This window comes from Choloepus didactylus, chromosome 7 (genome assembly GCF_015220235.1).
Source record: "Choloepus didactylus isolate mChoDid1 chromosome 7, mChoDid1.pri, whole genome shotgun sequence".
In the NCBI taxonomy this organism is placed as follows: Eukaryota; Metazoa; Chordata; class Mammalia; order Pilosa; family Megalonychidae; genus Choloepus; species Choloepus didactylus.
The window spans coordinates 45,609,117-45,625,107 of NC_051313.1; the positions used below are offsets into that span (position 1 = coordinate 45,609,117).

The 15,991-nt window shown below is 38.9% G+C and overlaps 1 protein-coding gene and 1 non-coding gene across 2 annotated transcripts in view; both read left to right on the forward strand.

Annotated features, from left to right (window-relative positions):
• The window catches only part of LOC119540550 (prolyl endopeptidase), a 109,810-nt gene that overhangs the window by 51,406 nt on the left and 42,413 nt on the right, over positions 1 to 15,991 (forward strand). The window contains exons 9-10 of the mRNA XM_037844642.1: positions 11,492 to 11,683; positions 15,363 to 15,560. Coding sequence (XP_037700570.1) covers positions 11,492 to 11,683; positions 15,363 to 15,560 — 390 coding nt within the window. The remainder of the gene's footprint in view (positions 1 to 11,491; positions 11,684 to 15,362; positions 15,561 to 15,991) is intronic.
• Positions 14,069 to 14,161, forward strand: LOC119541030. The gene has a single exon (XR_005218166.1). It is a non-coding gene; the product is annotated as a small nucleolar RNA SNORD88 (small nucleolar RNA).

Genomic DNA, 15,991 nt, shown 5'->3' on the forward strand with positions numbered 1-15,991 from the left:
AATGAAAAGATGTGGGGTTATCATTAAGGACACCAGGCTAGCATGACATTTTATTAGTTCTCCTGTAGAAAAGACAGCTGCGTCTAGAAGCCTGTGATTCTTATATGTGATTCATGCCTGCAGATTAGTTGAAAGTAACCATCCTGAACCTTGCAAGAAAATGATTTACGCATAGATATTTTTAGTTACATTTTCTAAACTTTTCTAAATCAAAACTATGTCTTTTGAATTATATGTATATATACTTTGTTTCATAAGTTTGCTGTACATAACCCCGTTTTGAAGATATGTAAATTTGCTTCATATAGTTAGACTACATTTTGATTAAATGTTCATATATTTTCTGCATTATAGTTAAATATCAGGCTTGAGAGCTGACTCTTTTCTCTCAAATATGGGGACTTCGAAAACTTTACCTGAAAACTTAAGTGAGTTTATATCCTAAAACATGTAAACAATGGACTTCAACATATATTTATGCATATTCATTTAGTGATACGTTTCTAAATTTTTCTATTGCCAAAGTAGAGGTGACCTCCCATTTTTATATATTCTGAGTCAAATTTTAATTTGGTTTCTTTGGTTGTGAAGATATTTAAGGCTCAGTTTAAAATGTAGGATTACGTAAAGTTTATATTCGATTATGTAAAGTTTATATTCAGCTATGAAGTGGACATGCATTGGTGCCCTGCTCTGGCCTAGGCACTGGTCGGGTGACAGAGGTGAAGACAGCCTGCTGCCCCTGCCCACAGTGTGTGCCTAGCCTGTTGGACGATAGACATGGAGATTAACAGTGCATGACCCAGGACAGTGGCCCAGTGCTGGGACAGAGCACGCAGACCCTGGCTCAGAACGTCTGTCGAGTTTGACAGTTCTCAACTCTGAATTCCCTCCCTCTCCTTTCTGTTTCCTTCATTGGTTTCCTTCCCTTTTCTCTTTATTTCTTTCATTTTCTGTAGAAGTTCAGATATATTATTCCCTCCTTTACAGGATAATCAGTAGCAAAAGAGAAACTAACTGCTCGGCTTATTCTGAATAAATTTAAATTTATGTCAGAGGTTTTAAAAATAGAACTCTTAAAGTTATTTTTAGTCCAGGGAAAAGAACTATAAACAAGTCTACAGTCCTTGTTGTTAGTAACTTGACATCTTTCTTCTTCAGTGTAGCCAGCCTTGAAACGGGCCTGAAGGGTGTCTCAGCTCCTGTCACGGCCTTGGGGGAAATTTTAAGTGGGTAGTGCTGATGTATTGATTTTTTTAAGGGACTGTCAGCTTACCCTGTACCTCACCCATACTAACATACATGTACATGTCTTTGTATGTTTTCCTTTTTTTTTTTAAATTCAATTTTACTGAGATTATTCACATACCATACAGTCATCCAAAGTGTACAGTTGGTTCACAGTACTATTATATATTTGTGCATTCATCACCAAAATTAATTTTTTTTCAATTTTAGAACATTTTCAGTACTCCAGAAAAGAAATAAAAAGAGAAAAGAAAACTCAAATCCTCCCGTACCCCAACCTCACCCCACCCTCGTTATTGACTCATAGTATTGGTATAGTACATTTGTTACTGTTGATGAAAGAATATTAAAATATTACTAACTGTAGTACATAGTTGGCAATAGGTCCATTTTCCCCCATATACCCCTCTATTCTTAACTAATAGTAATAGTGTCATACATTTGTTCTAGTTCATGAAAGAAATTTCTAATATTTGTATAGTTAATGACAGACATTGTCCACCACAAGATTCACTGTGTTATACATTCCCATGTTTTAACTTCCATCTTTCCTTCTGGTGACATACATGACTCTAAGCTTCCCCTTTCCACCACATTCACACACCATTCAGCACTGTTAGTTATTCTCAGAATAACATGCTACTGTCACCTCTGTCCACTTCTAAATGCGAAAGTTCAACCTACTTAAACATTCTGCACATATTAAGCAACCACTCCCATTCTTTACCCTATTCTATATCCTGGTAATCTGTATTTCATGTCTATGAGTTTACATATTATGATTAGTTCATATCAGTGAGATCATACAATATTTGTCCTTTTGTGTCTGACTTACTTCACTTAACATAATGTCCTCAAGGTTCATCTATCAACCCTTTTTTTTTAAGATGGTTTTATTCATCCACAATACATTCTGTCCTAAGTAAACAATTAATGGTTCCCTGTATAATCACGTAGTTATGCATTCCCCCCACCACCACTATCTATACAAGGACATTTCCGTTTCTTCCACAAAGAAAGAGGAAGAGTCAAAAAAAAATAGAAAGACAAAAGAAAAAGAAAAAAATGACAGCTAAAAAGCAACAAAAGAAATGATAAAATTAAAATAAAGTACAATAAAAAAATCAGACATCACCAATGCCAATAATCCCTTACCCCTCCCTTATATCCACTTCTAATAGGCATTTAGCTTTGGTATATTGCCTTTGTTACATTAAAGGAAGCATAATACAATGTTTCTGTTAACTATAGACTCTAGTTTGCATTGATTGTATTTTTTCCCCAATACCACCCCATTTTTAACACCTTGCAAGGTTGACGACATTCATTTGCTCTCCCTCATGTAAAAATTTATTTGTTCATTTTATCACAGTTGCTGAATACACTACGTTTTACTGAGTTATACAGTCCCAGTCTTTATCTTCCCTCTTCTGGTGTCCCATATGCCCGTGACCTTCCTCTTTCAACGATACTCACGGTCATCTTTGTTCAGTGTACTTACATTATTGTGCTACTGTCACCCAAAATTGTGCTCCAAACCTCTCCTGTCTATTCCTATCTGTCTGTAGTGCTCCCTTTAATATTTCCTGTAGAGCAGGTATCTTGTTCACAAACTCTCTCATTGTCTGTTTGTCAGAGAATATTTTAAAATCTACCTCATATTTGAAGGACAGTTTTGCCAGATATAAGATTCTTGGTTGGCGGTTTTTCTCTTTCAGTATCTTAAATATCTCACACCAGTGCCTTCTTGGCCTCCATGGTTTCCACTGAGAGAGCTGCACATGGTCTTATCCAGTTTCCCTTGTATGTGATGGATCACTTTTCCCTTGCTGCTTTCAAGATTCTCTCTTTGTCTTGATGTTTGATAATCTGTCTATTAAGTTTCTTGATGTAGGTCCATTTGGATCTATTCTGTTTGGGGTACACTGCACTTCTTGGATCTGTAATTTTACGTCTTTCATAAGGGATGGGAAATTTTCAGTGATTATTTCCTCCATTATTCTTTCTGCTCCTTTCCCCTTCCTTCTAGGACACCCATGACATGTACATTCACACGCTTCATGTTGTCATTTATTTCCCCAAAATGTTGCTCATATTTTTCCATTCTTTTCCCTATCTGTTCTTTTATGTGTGCAATTTCAGGTGTCTTGTTCTCCAGTTCCTGAATGTTTTCTTCTGCCTCTTGAATTCTGCTGTTGTATGTCTCCATTGTGTTTTTCATCTCTTGTGTTGTGCCTTTCATTTCCATAGGTTCTGCCAGTTGTTTTTTCAAACTTTCGAGTTCTTCCTTATGTTTGCCAATGTTTCCTTTATATCCTTCATCTCTTTTGCCATATCTTCCCTCAGCTCGTTGAATTGGTTTTTTAATTGATTTAGCATATTTATTTGAAGATCTTAATTAGTTGTTTGATTTCTGTATCTCAGTTGAAGTGTAGGTTTGTTTGTTTGACTGGGCCATATCTTCATTCTTCCTAATGAACCATAGGTTTCTGTTGTTTAGGCATCTGGTTTCCTTGATTACCCCAGTCAGATTTTCCCAAACCAGAATGGGCTCATGTCTCAGGAGGAGGCTGTATTCAGTATCAGGTTTCCCTGAGGGTGTGTCCTAAAAGATTGACAGACAGACTTTCCCGTGAGGCCTCTAGATGCTGTGCTTTTCCTAACCTGCCCAGCAGGTGGTGCCTGTCAGCCCATCGTGCCCCACTGGTGTAAAGAGTTGCTGTCCTTTAAATTCTCAGCAGACCTTGTCCTGGCCAGAGACCAAGGGTGTCAGAAGCCAAGCTTAAGTTGTTTCTGGTTTGATTGTTTCCCCCTAGGCCCTGGGGTCTGAGTTCTGAAGGGAAGGCAGCCACTTGAGCTGGGCCCTGCCCCCATCCTCTTAGGAAAGACACACCTCCTAGGGAGTTATCTTCTGCACTTGAATTATCCTTTGTCTTTCTGACTCTATTAATTCTACCCCTGCCTGGATCAGCACTGAGAACTGAAAATGGCTTAGGCTTTCTCCACTGAGCCACTCAGATTGAGAGAGACAAAAAGGAGAAAGAGAGAAAGCCCTTTTCCACAGCCAGTCCCTGGCCCCCCGGTTTCACCTTTCAACCAGAGATAGTACCCAGTTCTCTGTGCTCCTTTTCTTGGGACACAGCCATTTTCCAGTATTCTAAGCTCAGTCGTCTCCAAATCCTCTGCATTTTTTTCTGTCAGCCCTACCTCCTCTCCTCTGGGAGCGACCTCAGGGTACTTTGCTGCTTGTTAGGGGTTATCTGTACTTGTAGCTGGTATTCAGCAGTCCACATTTGTTAATTAAAACCCCAGCTGGAGTTTGATTGAGCTGTATTTGCTTGCTCCCAGCAGGGACTGCTTCTTCTCCCAGAGTGAAGTTTTGCAGCTCAGGCTACCATGGGGGGAGGGGCTCCGGTTCCATAGTTTTAACTTACAGCTTTTATGCTGCAATCTCAGCCATTCCACCCACTCCAGGCTGGGGTACGATGTTTGGACAGTCACGGTTGTCTCCCAGCAGTTGTTACAGACTACTTACTGGTTGTTCCTGGCTATTTACTAGCTGCTCTAGAGGACTAACTAAATTCCACACCTCTTTATGCTGCCATCTTGCCCCGCCTCCTCCACGTTTTCCTTTTTTGCTGACAGTTAAATCATTTTAGGTTGATGTTGTTTTCATTGCTCACTGTGTCTTCATTTTAATGCTTTTATGTCATTAAGGAAAATTGGTTTTCTCCTGCATGAGAAATTAATCTATACTATATAATAGCATATAACTATAAAAGGAAACTCAGTATTTTTTTGGATACTTAAATTGTTCATTCATCCATCTCTGGCTAATGTAAAGGGAATAATCTCTTATTTCTGAGTAGCTGAGACCATGTTCACGTGGGGTGGGGTGGGGAGGGCGGTGCAGGAAGAGATAAACATTTGAGAAACTTCCAGCAAATGAGTTGCCTCCAAATTAGCAAAGCCATCAGAGTATTTAAAGCCAGGCCAAGAAGGGAGGGAGTCATTAGAAAATAGTGAAGAATGCAAAGGAAAAAACCAAAACAAAGGAATTAGAACATCAAAATGTAATATAGAAAATAAGAAGCAAGAAAATTAGTTTTGAATTAAAATTAAAAGTGGCAGTGATAAAATTAGTACTTATACTAATTTTAAAATTAGTGATCATAAAGGCTTATTCTGGAAAATGGTCATATACCATGAGGATGAAAATTAGTTATTTTTAAAGTCCACTAAATCTTACTCTTCGGAGGCCACGTTTGGTTTGTGATTTGAAGAACTCTGAAATTCTTTGAAATAATAATAAGGATGGTTTATTTAGCATCTGCTGGGTGCCACTTTCTAAGTATGAATGTAATAATTTCATTCACCCTTCTCCACAGACTCTGAGGTGCACATGTTGTTATCCCCAGGAAACCAAAGCTGGTGAGGTCAGTTAGCTCTCCAAATGCCATTTAAAGATTCACATCAGTTTACCTCCCAAGCCTGGGTTCCAGCTCTGATTCTGCAGCAGAATGGGATGAAAAGAAGCCGTTCAGGCCAAATGGAGCAACCGCCTCTGCCCCTTCAATGTTGGAGCTTGGCGTGCACCTCACAGTCCTCATCCTTGTAAAGCCCTTAGTGTTTTGTAAAGTATAAAAATACTTTAACACCTATTATTAGAGTGCTTATGAAACAGTTTCTATGAAACGTGTTAATATTAATGATTTTCAAAGAAAGCCATGTCTTGGTTCTAGCGAAAGCGTAAAATGACTTATTTTAATCTCATTTTTATTCTATAAACAAATCATTCCCCACCAAGTAGCAAGTTTTTATAAAAAGTAATTTAAACGTCAATGTGGAATTGAATTCTGTTGGCTTTATAGTAAATAATGCCCCTTTCAGACAAAAGAATCTCAGAAAAGGTGGGCAAAAACCAAAATGATTAATGCATTTGGCAATGTTTCTTTTTTAAAAGTAGTTTCCTTGCTTTGCAGTTGAATCAACATAATTCTCATTTATGAATAGCAAAAATGAAGGAGCCTGCTGTACAAGTGAAATGTCTTTTCTCTTGAATTGTTTCTTGACCATAGCCCTGAAGAGCAGAAGGAGTTTATGGGCTCCCTATTTTAAACAGGCTGCCCTGCAAGGGCCTGTACTTTGAACTGGTTTTCAGAGTTTTCAGGTGGATTTGTACAAATCCAGCCTCATTCCTTATCCTGAATGAACTTATGAGTTATAGTATGTATTTATATAGTATGTATTATAAAGATTAATGCTTTAGCACTGAATGAAATTTCTACTGAGTTTGGCTTTGGTGGCTACTTCAGTGACTTTCTTTTTTTGATCATAATAAATACCACCAGCTGCAGAACCCTTTCAGGCAGAAACCATAAGATGGTTACATTGAGAAATAAAGGTTTCACATCAGGAAATGCTTTATTGCCAGGAGGACATTTAAGGAGTTTGACATTTCGCCAAACCAAGATTTTGAATCTACAAATGTCATAGTCCAGAAATTGTGTTTCAACCTTCTTATAATAGACAGATGGACCTTTCTGGGTACTTTATTTCTGATTATCCAAAAATTTTGCATTGCCAGCTAATTTTTAACTTATTCCTGTCTAAGGAATGGTTATTTTTATTGTTGTTGCTACTGTTTTCCTATTAAAGTATTGTTTTATGTAAACTAAGATACAATTACCTTTGAATGGATCACCTGCTGACTAGTCTATTGGGGTTAGCAGTTTATTGCTATAGGAAAAAGAAACCTTAATAGTAACTCAGATGAAGAGCCTAACCTTTTATGAAAATTAATTTTAAGGACTTCTATTTCTGGATATTATATACACTGAAGCATCTGAAATTCTGTAAAAATTTATAAAGCATGTTTGTAAATACATTGCTAAGGCACAAAATAAGGGTAACAGAGGCCAAAGACAAAATGAAGCAGTAATGTAAGCTGGATTGTCCCTGAATGTTTCTGCTGAATCTTGAATTCTGAGCTTCTTGTTCATGGTTGCCTGGGGCAAGGGGCATGAAGATAAAGCCTAGGGTTCCCCAAATAAGAAGACACCCTCAGTATAAGGGTGACTGAGAAATAAAACTACCAACGGTGGGGGCAGACAGAGGGGTACATCGAGGAAACCTGCCTTTTTATCTTGGCATTGGTGAGGGTTGGGGGGAGGCAGTCTGTGAATTCCCCTCCTGGAGCACGAGAAAAGCTGAACACAGGAGTGCAGGTTGAATTAATTATACCTATGAAGTCCCAAAATCCTCATGCCAAGGATTGAATTTATATGGCTCCCAGGTTGGTTGTATCCCAGGAGGCAAACAGAAACAAATACACATCCTCTCTGAAAGAATGCAACCTCAAACCAGTCCTCAGGGAACGCCCACAGATGAAATTTCCAAGGAGATCATCGGCCCACAGTCAAAAATCATAAGGCAGGTGAAGAAATTCACCAGCATGAGAAATAGAGCCAGCAGAAACATCAGAGTGGAATTATCAGACTCCTAATGTAGAATAAGTATGTTTAATATACTTTTTTTTAAAGGTTACCATGATGCTGCTTTAAAAAAAAAAAATGAGAAGCTTGAAAACATAAGTAAGAAATAAGATACTGTAAAGAATGACCAAACAGGTTTGGAGAAGGACTAAGTAGAACTACTAGAAATCAAAAATGTACTTATTAACATTAAAAATTCAGTTAAGTTAAAGAGGAGATTAGACACAGCTGTAAAGAGAATTGGTGAAATATAATGTAGATACAGGAAATTACCTAGAATCCCACCCACCAAAAGATGGAAAATATGTGAGAAGAGACATGGAGAAGAATAAACTTTTTCCAGAAAGGATAAACTACATAATTAGGACCAACTCCTCTTCAGGGAACAACTAGAAAAGCTGGGAAAGATATCTACTTGAAGGCATCACAGAGCTAATAAGGAAGTAAATAGTAACTGTTCTAAGATATTACCACGAAAATATGATGTAGCTATCTTAATATCAAAATTGACTTTAAAGCAAAATACATTGCTAGAGACAAAACTTCATAATCATAAAAGGCTCAATTCACTTTTATGTAGACATCAGAATTCTAAATTTGTTTGTATCTAATAACAAGATTTCAAAATATAGGAAATAAAAATTAACAGAAATACAAGGAAAAATAGACAAACCTCAGATCATAGAGGAACATTTCAACATACCTGTCTGTAACTGACAGAACAAGTGACCAAAAAATTCAGTAAAGATACAGAAGTTTGAATACGATGATTAAATAACGACCTAATGGACATATTTAGTATAGCACACCCAACAGCTGCAGAATACACATTCTTTTCAGTCACATCCAGGAGCACTGAAAAAAAAAATTTTTTATTGGGCCATAAAGCTTGTCTCAACAAATTTAAAAGGATTGAAATCATGCAGCGCATGGCATTTGAGCACAACACAATTTATCTAGAAGATGTGAATAACCCCACATCATGTCAAGTGAAGCCAGGCACAAAAGACAATGTTTTGTATGATATCATTTATATAAAGTTTAAAAATCAGGCAAAAGTAGACTAATGTTTATGAATGCTTATTAAGGCAGAAAAAGTAAAAAGAAAAACAAGGAAGTGATTACCATAAAAGTCTTACTAGTGATTTACCCTCGGGATGAAGTGGGGCTTGTTCAGAGCGTATTAGGGCAAGAAGTTCCTTCTTACTCTTTTATCAAACACGTATTGGCTTTCCTTATGCGGTTGTCTTTCCTGAATGAACTTTAGAGTGATTCTGTCAAATTCCCAAAAAATCTCATTTGAATTTTGATTGGAATTGTGTTAAATTTATAGATTGTTTGCATTTTTGAAATATTGTGGCTTCCCAATATAGTATATGTTTCCAGTTATTTGGGTTTTGTTTTGTTTTTTAGGTTCCTTAAAAAAATTTTAGAGTTTTCTTCATATTAGGCTCCACATTTCGTGTTGAATGAATTCTGAAGTATTTTATTATTTTTGCTTCTCTTATGAATGAGAGTTTTTTCCCCTTTTCTAACTGCACATTATTGGGATGTAGGAAAACTATTGATTCTTTTTAACTGTTTATCGTATCAGTTTTCATTCCAGTCATTTATTTTAAAACAGTATTTTGCAAATTTTTGTTGTGGGCGAGACTAGTGGGCATTTTATAATAATTTTCACATTTATTTATTCCTAGTTTACAAATGAGAAAATGAGGCTTAGGGAATATAAAACACTTGCTCCCAGTCACATAATTAAACAGTGATGGAGCTGGGGTTTTAATCCACATAGATCTGACCACAAAACTCACTCTCTTCTACCATGGGATTATATTTTCCCTAACAAATTTAATTCAGCAACAAATTATATAAGGACATGCTATGAAGATGAATGAGTCACAATGAATGCAAACTACTTTAAAAGAGTCAAGGAATATAAATGAACTACCCAAATTCATGTAGCAATTTCTCTGTGAAATTGATAGTAGATGATTGGAGAATAGTTAATACCTGGTGTTGCCTTTCAGTAGTGTGGAAGTCATAGACCTGTCTTATTTATAAAACTTTTGAACTTTTCTCAGAATACATTGTGAAAAAGATGTCTTCCCGGTTTTGTTACGTTTTGTTTTTAATATTTAAAATGTGCGTTTGTGAGCCATTTAAATGATAATGGGGAACATATTTAAGATTTTTTAAGTGATGACCATCTTCAGGCTAATTCTTAGGACTAAAGGACTGGAAAGAGTTCCTTTTTTTCATTCAACACACTTATTTTACACATTCGAAGTACCTGACACTCGGTTTAGGTGTTATGTATGAAACAGTGAGTAAAACAGACAAATGACAAACAAATAAATATGTAATTGTATCTTGAGAGAAGTGATGTGAGGAAATGAACTGGGTGCTGATTAAAAGTGGCTAGCCATTGGAGAGTGGGTTAGGAAGAGGACGCAGCCTGTGTCAGACCCTACAGCATGTTTTAAGGAAGCTCATGGAGGCCAGGGCTGCACAAGAACAGGTAGTGAGCCAAGAGGAACAGCTGAAGTTGCTTAAATGGAAAATGGCTGTAACATGCCAGGCCTTGGATGCCATGGAAAGGAATGTAGATTTTATTCAACGTGTAATGGAAAAATCATTGAAGGTCTCTAAGACGAGCACTTACATGGACCAGCAAAGTATATTAAAACATTGTGGTGGCGACTTGTCTTAGTCTGCCAACTGCTATGACCAATGGCACACACAGGGTTGGCTTATCAATAGAAATTCATTGGCTCACAATTCGCAAGGCTAGACGTTCAAAATCTAAGCATCTTCAAGGCCATGCTTTCTCCCCAGAGTCTGTAACATTCTGGTTCTGGCTTGTCACAATCCTTGGCTTGCATCTCTGTCTCTCATCACATGGAGATTTCTCTCTCATTGGGTTGGCTCTTCTGGTTTCTGCCTACTTCTGGCTTCTTCTTTTGTGACCTTCTTCAACAATTGGCTTCTGGTTTCTTCTCCTTGAAAGTCCTCCAGTAATCTGAATTAAGCCCCAGCCTCATTCATTTGGGCCATACCTGAACTAAAAATAATACCTTATGAGGTCCTATTCATAATGGGTTCACACAGGAATGCAGATTAAGCTTAAAGACATGTCTATATTAGGGTCCATAATTAATCTACCATACTGATCTACTGAGATTAAGAGTGGGGTAGTGCAGGTCAGAAGCTGATGCTGTTTCTCACTCTCGTCATTATTGGCATTTGGAACCAGATAATTCATTATTGTGGGATGTTTAGCAGCATCCCTGGCATCTACCCACTCAGTGTTAGTAGCACCGAACATCTCCAGACATTGCCAAATGTCCCCTGCAGGGGAAAGAATTGCCCCCAGTTGAGAGCTGCTGCTCAGGAAGCACCAAGGTGGATGACATCATGGAGGTAGTGGTGGTGAAAGATATGCTCAGATGTAAGTCAGGCTCAGGTGTAAGAGGCTTTACCAGAATAGATGCGGCTGTGGGTCAGGAAGAAGAGATCCTTCACCTTCCCCTCATTGTCAGGGTTTTTCAGGGCTCCTTAGCATTCTTTAAAAATCTTTTAATTCACCCACACTGTCCTTCTTGTATACTTTCTTATGTCTCGGATCTTCCAAATGCAGTGTCTGCTCTATGTTCTATAAATTGAAAAGATCCTCCCTACCTCTCCCTACCCACAAACCAGTGCCACTTTGAACACTGGAGAAGTGACAAGCATACTTGTTCTCTTACCAGGAATCCTGAAGTGGGTAAAGCTGATTGACAACTTTGAAGGAGAATATGACTACGTAACCAACGAGGGGACAGTGTTCACGTTCAAGACAAATCGCCATTCCCCCAATTATCGCCTGATCAACATTGACTTCATGGATCCTGATGAGTCTAAATGGAAAGTGCTTGTTCCGGAGCACGAGAAAGACGTCCTAGGTAAGATTACATGTTACTTGAAAACTGTGCTTTTGTTTTTGGTGAGAACATCAGTAAGTTGGTACATCTCTCATTCTGTGATGACCAGTTTAAACTGCTGCATGAGGTCAAGAACCTTCAACCTCTGTTCATCAGGAGTGAAGTGTCCAAATAGTGCAACTGAGTATTTACTGCATGACATCATTGTAGCTTAGTGTGATATCATGTAGAAATGCAGGATCTTCTCAAAAATTGGGGAGGTATGACTTCAGACTTTCAAAGGTACTACTTTTTGATATATCTGTCATCTTTGTGCAGTTATTGCCTGATAATCACCAACATTTAATTTGTTAAATTGCTTAGACTCAGAATCCTTAACATTAGGTTTTCGAATAACTTTGGCTGTTTGCATTATACCTATTGTAGATCTTAGGATGGATTTTTGGTCTTCTTATTAGAAAAGAGAGTAGACTATTGTCAAATTTAATTGAAAGCCTCTGCAATTGCCACAGTGTGCACTGACTGCATTAACCTCTTGAGAATCTAACTCCCATATCAGTTGTGTTTCAGAGGGCCTTTAAGTTCCGTTTTATTCATTTCTCAGTAATTCTTCCAAAAATGTTATGCTGCTTTATACATTATTTATTGCCTGAACATTTTTTTTTTTTTATTAGAATAGGACCCATTAATTTTGCTACAGGATTTTACACAATAGAAGAGTTTAGACCTTCAAGCCAATGAAGAGTTTACTTGTCAGAGGTGAACTTCTGCTGATGGGTTGCATCAGACACCAGTACTAGTCTCTCTCAGGCTGGGGTCAGAGGGTAACAGCCCTGTCATCCTCTCCCAGTAGGGAGGGAGTTTACAGCGTGCCAGGAGCTCTTTCCAAGGAAATCTCTTCACCTGTTATTCTAGTTTGCTAATGCTGCCGGAATGCAAAACACCAGAGATGGATTGGCTTTTATAAAAGGGGGTTTATTTGGTTACACAGTTACAGTCTTAAGGCCAGAAAGTGTCCAAGGTAACACATCAGCAATCGGGTACCTTCATTGGAGGATGGCCAATGGTGTCCGGAAAACCTGTTAGCTGGGAAGGCACATGGCTGGCATCTGCTCCAAAATTCTGGTTTCAAAATCGCTTTCTCCCAGGATGTTCCTCTCTAGGCTGCAGTTCCTCAAAAATGTCACTCTTAGTTGCTCTTGGGGCCTTTATCCTCTCTTAGCTTCTCTGGAGCAAGAGTGTGCTTTCAACGGCCGTCTTCAAACTGTCTCTCATCTGCAGCTCCTGTGCTTTCTTCAAAGTGTCCCTCTTGGCTGTTTCTCCTCTTCAAAACGTCACTCACAGCTGCACTGAGTTCCTTCTGTTTGTCAGCTCATTTATATGGCTCCACTGATCAAGACCCACCCTGAATGGGCGGGGCCATGCCTCCATGGAAATATCTCATCAGAGTTATCACCTACAGTTGGGTGGGACACACCTCCATGCAAACAACCCAATCCAAATGTTCCAACTTAGTACCCATTAGCATGTCCGCCCCACAAGATTGCTTCAAAGAACATGGCCTTTTCTGGGGGACATAATACATTCAAACCAGCACGCCTGTCCTCTCACAACCTTCCCTTTACCCTTTGACTCTTATTTCTATCTTAATGAAGGGTCCACGGTCATTTCCTTAGAACATCTTCATGCCAGGAATCTGTTTCGTAGTCACTTGGGTAGCATGATGGAATCTGTCCAAACTGAGTCAAAAACGTCCCTCCTTGGGGTGGAAGTAGCCAGCACTGAGTGACTGCTTCCTACTTTGGTGTGGCCAAGTGAGACTTGAGTAGCATAAGTCTTCATGTGGGGTTAACCTGGGTGTTTTTCAGGCAAAAGTCAGGACAGAACAGTGATTCTCCTATGGAACCATCATGGATAGTGTAAATATTTCCCAAGGCAGAGTGAATTTCCTGCCTTTTAAAGTCAGAAAAATGTTAGTTTTAATGATTCCTTAAGGTGACACGTCTTATCTCTTTCGTAGATCTAATGAAATTCAAAGAGATGCTTGGAGATTTGGGGGAGTGATCTATTTTTTTAACCTTGCTTCTGAAAGGTGCTTTAGAATGAAAAGGGGAAACCTTCAAAATTCACTAGAACTCATCAATTTAAAGAGAAGCACACTTGAATTTGCCATAAATCATTGGCACAGAGTGCCATATTGAGAATAAAAACCAAGGATGACTCAGAAAATATGGCTATAAAGTCAGAGCTTTTATTAATGAGTCTACATATCACCTTGTCCTTTTCCTATTCATTGTTTCTGTTTGATAATTCTGATGTACTCACAGTTAACGTAAATTGAGTATTCTTTGACAGGAATAATTTACTTCATTTTTCCCCACTCTATCTCTCTTTAAAACATTAAGCCAGCCCCATGATATCCAGACTGGGCTTCCGTCTCCCATGCGGATATGGTGCCCCTCCCTGGGGACTTTTGACATCCCAGGTTCTGAGGGGCCTCAGCCTTGGGGAGGGTTTGCAAGAGTGTGTATGGCTGTCCTCCCTGATGTAAACAAACAAACACACAAAACAAAACATTGAGCCAGGTGAAATCTATTGCTTGATGGAGGAGCTTTTATAACAGCAAATTAGTTTAGTATGTACGAGTTTTTTATTTCCTCACTTGACAAGTTTGCTGTGATATTCTAAACAACCCAAGGAGATTGAGGCCCTGGGTGAGGGTGATCCTCGGCGTTCCTTCTGGCTGATTCAGTGTTGTGCCAGGTTTGTGGCGAGTGGCAGTCAGTGGTTCTCTTGTCAGTCTCCCCCCAAGAGCTCCGCAGTCAGCTGCAGATACTCGCATCCTTCAATAAGGTTGTCTTTGTTCACGTCGCCCTTCGGTTCAGACTGTACTAAACCCCTGCCTGGCCTCACCCACTCCTCATCAGACCACCACACCCTCTCCATTCCTCAACCGAACAACTGTTTTTCTTAAAAATGGATCTCTCACTTGTTCTCTTTACCATTCTCCTTCTGTGCCTTACTTTCTGCTGTTCGTTGTTCATTCCTTCACACTCCCTTTCTTTCTGCCCCCTCCCTTCCCTGGTCTTCATTCCTTCAGTTGCCCCTCATCCCACCACCTCTGTCTTGTCCCTGATGGAGCCCCGCACCTCCCCCATCCCCCATTCCTGGACTCAAGACACAAAGCAGGGGCCCCAACCAGTCAAAGAGTAACCTTTGTTTGCATTTTACTACTTGTATTTTAACATGATGTGTCTCAAGGCCGTCTTCCTACTTATCTCACCAGCACTGCAGAGTATCTGGCACATACCCAGTACTTAATACATTTTTGTGGAATAAATAGCCTTGACAGACATGGATCATGATTTGGTTTTGGCTGTTTTCCTCCTTGTATCTCCTGTAGTGTGGTACACAAGGTAGGCAGGGGTGTTCGTATTACACATGCCATCAAGGTCATCAAAAGCCACTGGCCCAAGGTGAAGAATATTGGGTTTCCTCTGGACATGACAATAATTTATTAAAGGAATATGCTGAAAGCTAGATGAATGATGAAAACCGATTATGAAATCACTTTGCAAGCCTCATTTCTGCAAAGCACAGTGCATGGCTGATGTTCAATAGCTATTGTTCAATGAAATAAATAATGTGTTTTTCACTAACTTTCCAAACTACGTTAGATTTATCTCTCTTACCTTTGTAGAATGGGTAGCTTGCGTCAGGTCCAACTTTTTGGTCTTATGCTACCTCCATGATGTGAAGAACATTCTACAGCTTCACGACCTTGCCACGGGCGCCCTTCTGAAGACCTTCCTGCTCGAGGTCGGCAGCATCGTGGGATACAGCGGTCAGAAGAAGGACACTGAGATCTTCTATCAGTTTACTTCCTTTTTATCTCCAGGTGAGAGTCTTTACACTGTTATCTCTCACTGTAAACATCACATAATGTCTGGGGTTCTTCTGGGAAATAGAAATAGAATGTTATGTTATTGAAAATCACATATGATCTATTACAGCCAAGATAACTTAATGGGAATAAAGCAGTTGCTCAGAATAAAGAGAAGTATAAAAGCTTAGGAACTGTACTCTCATTACTCTTACGTTCTGAGTCTCTGTTCTTCTGGGGACAGGAACAGCTGTTGTTCTAGATTGCTTAAAGAAAATTAGTATGAACAAGTACAACCTTACATTCAGCCTTTTATCTCTGTATACAAGGACACATACAGTGAGGTAATTAAAAGCATAAAATAAAATCTGTAGCCACAATCTGACATTAAAAAACATTTTCTAGAACAAACTGCTGTTAGGTCTTCTGCTATAGTTAAACAATTA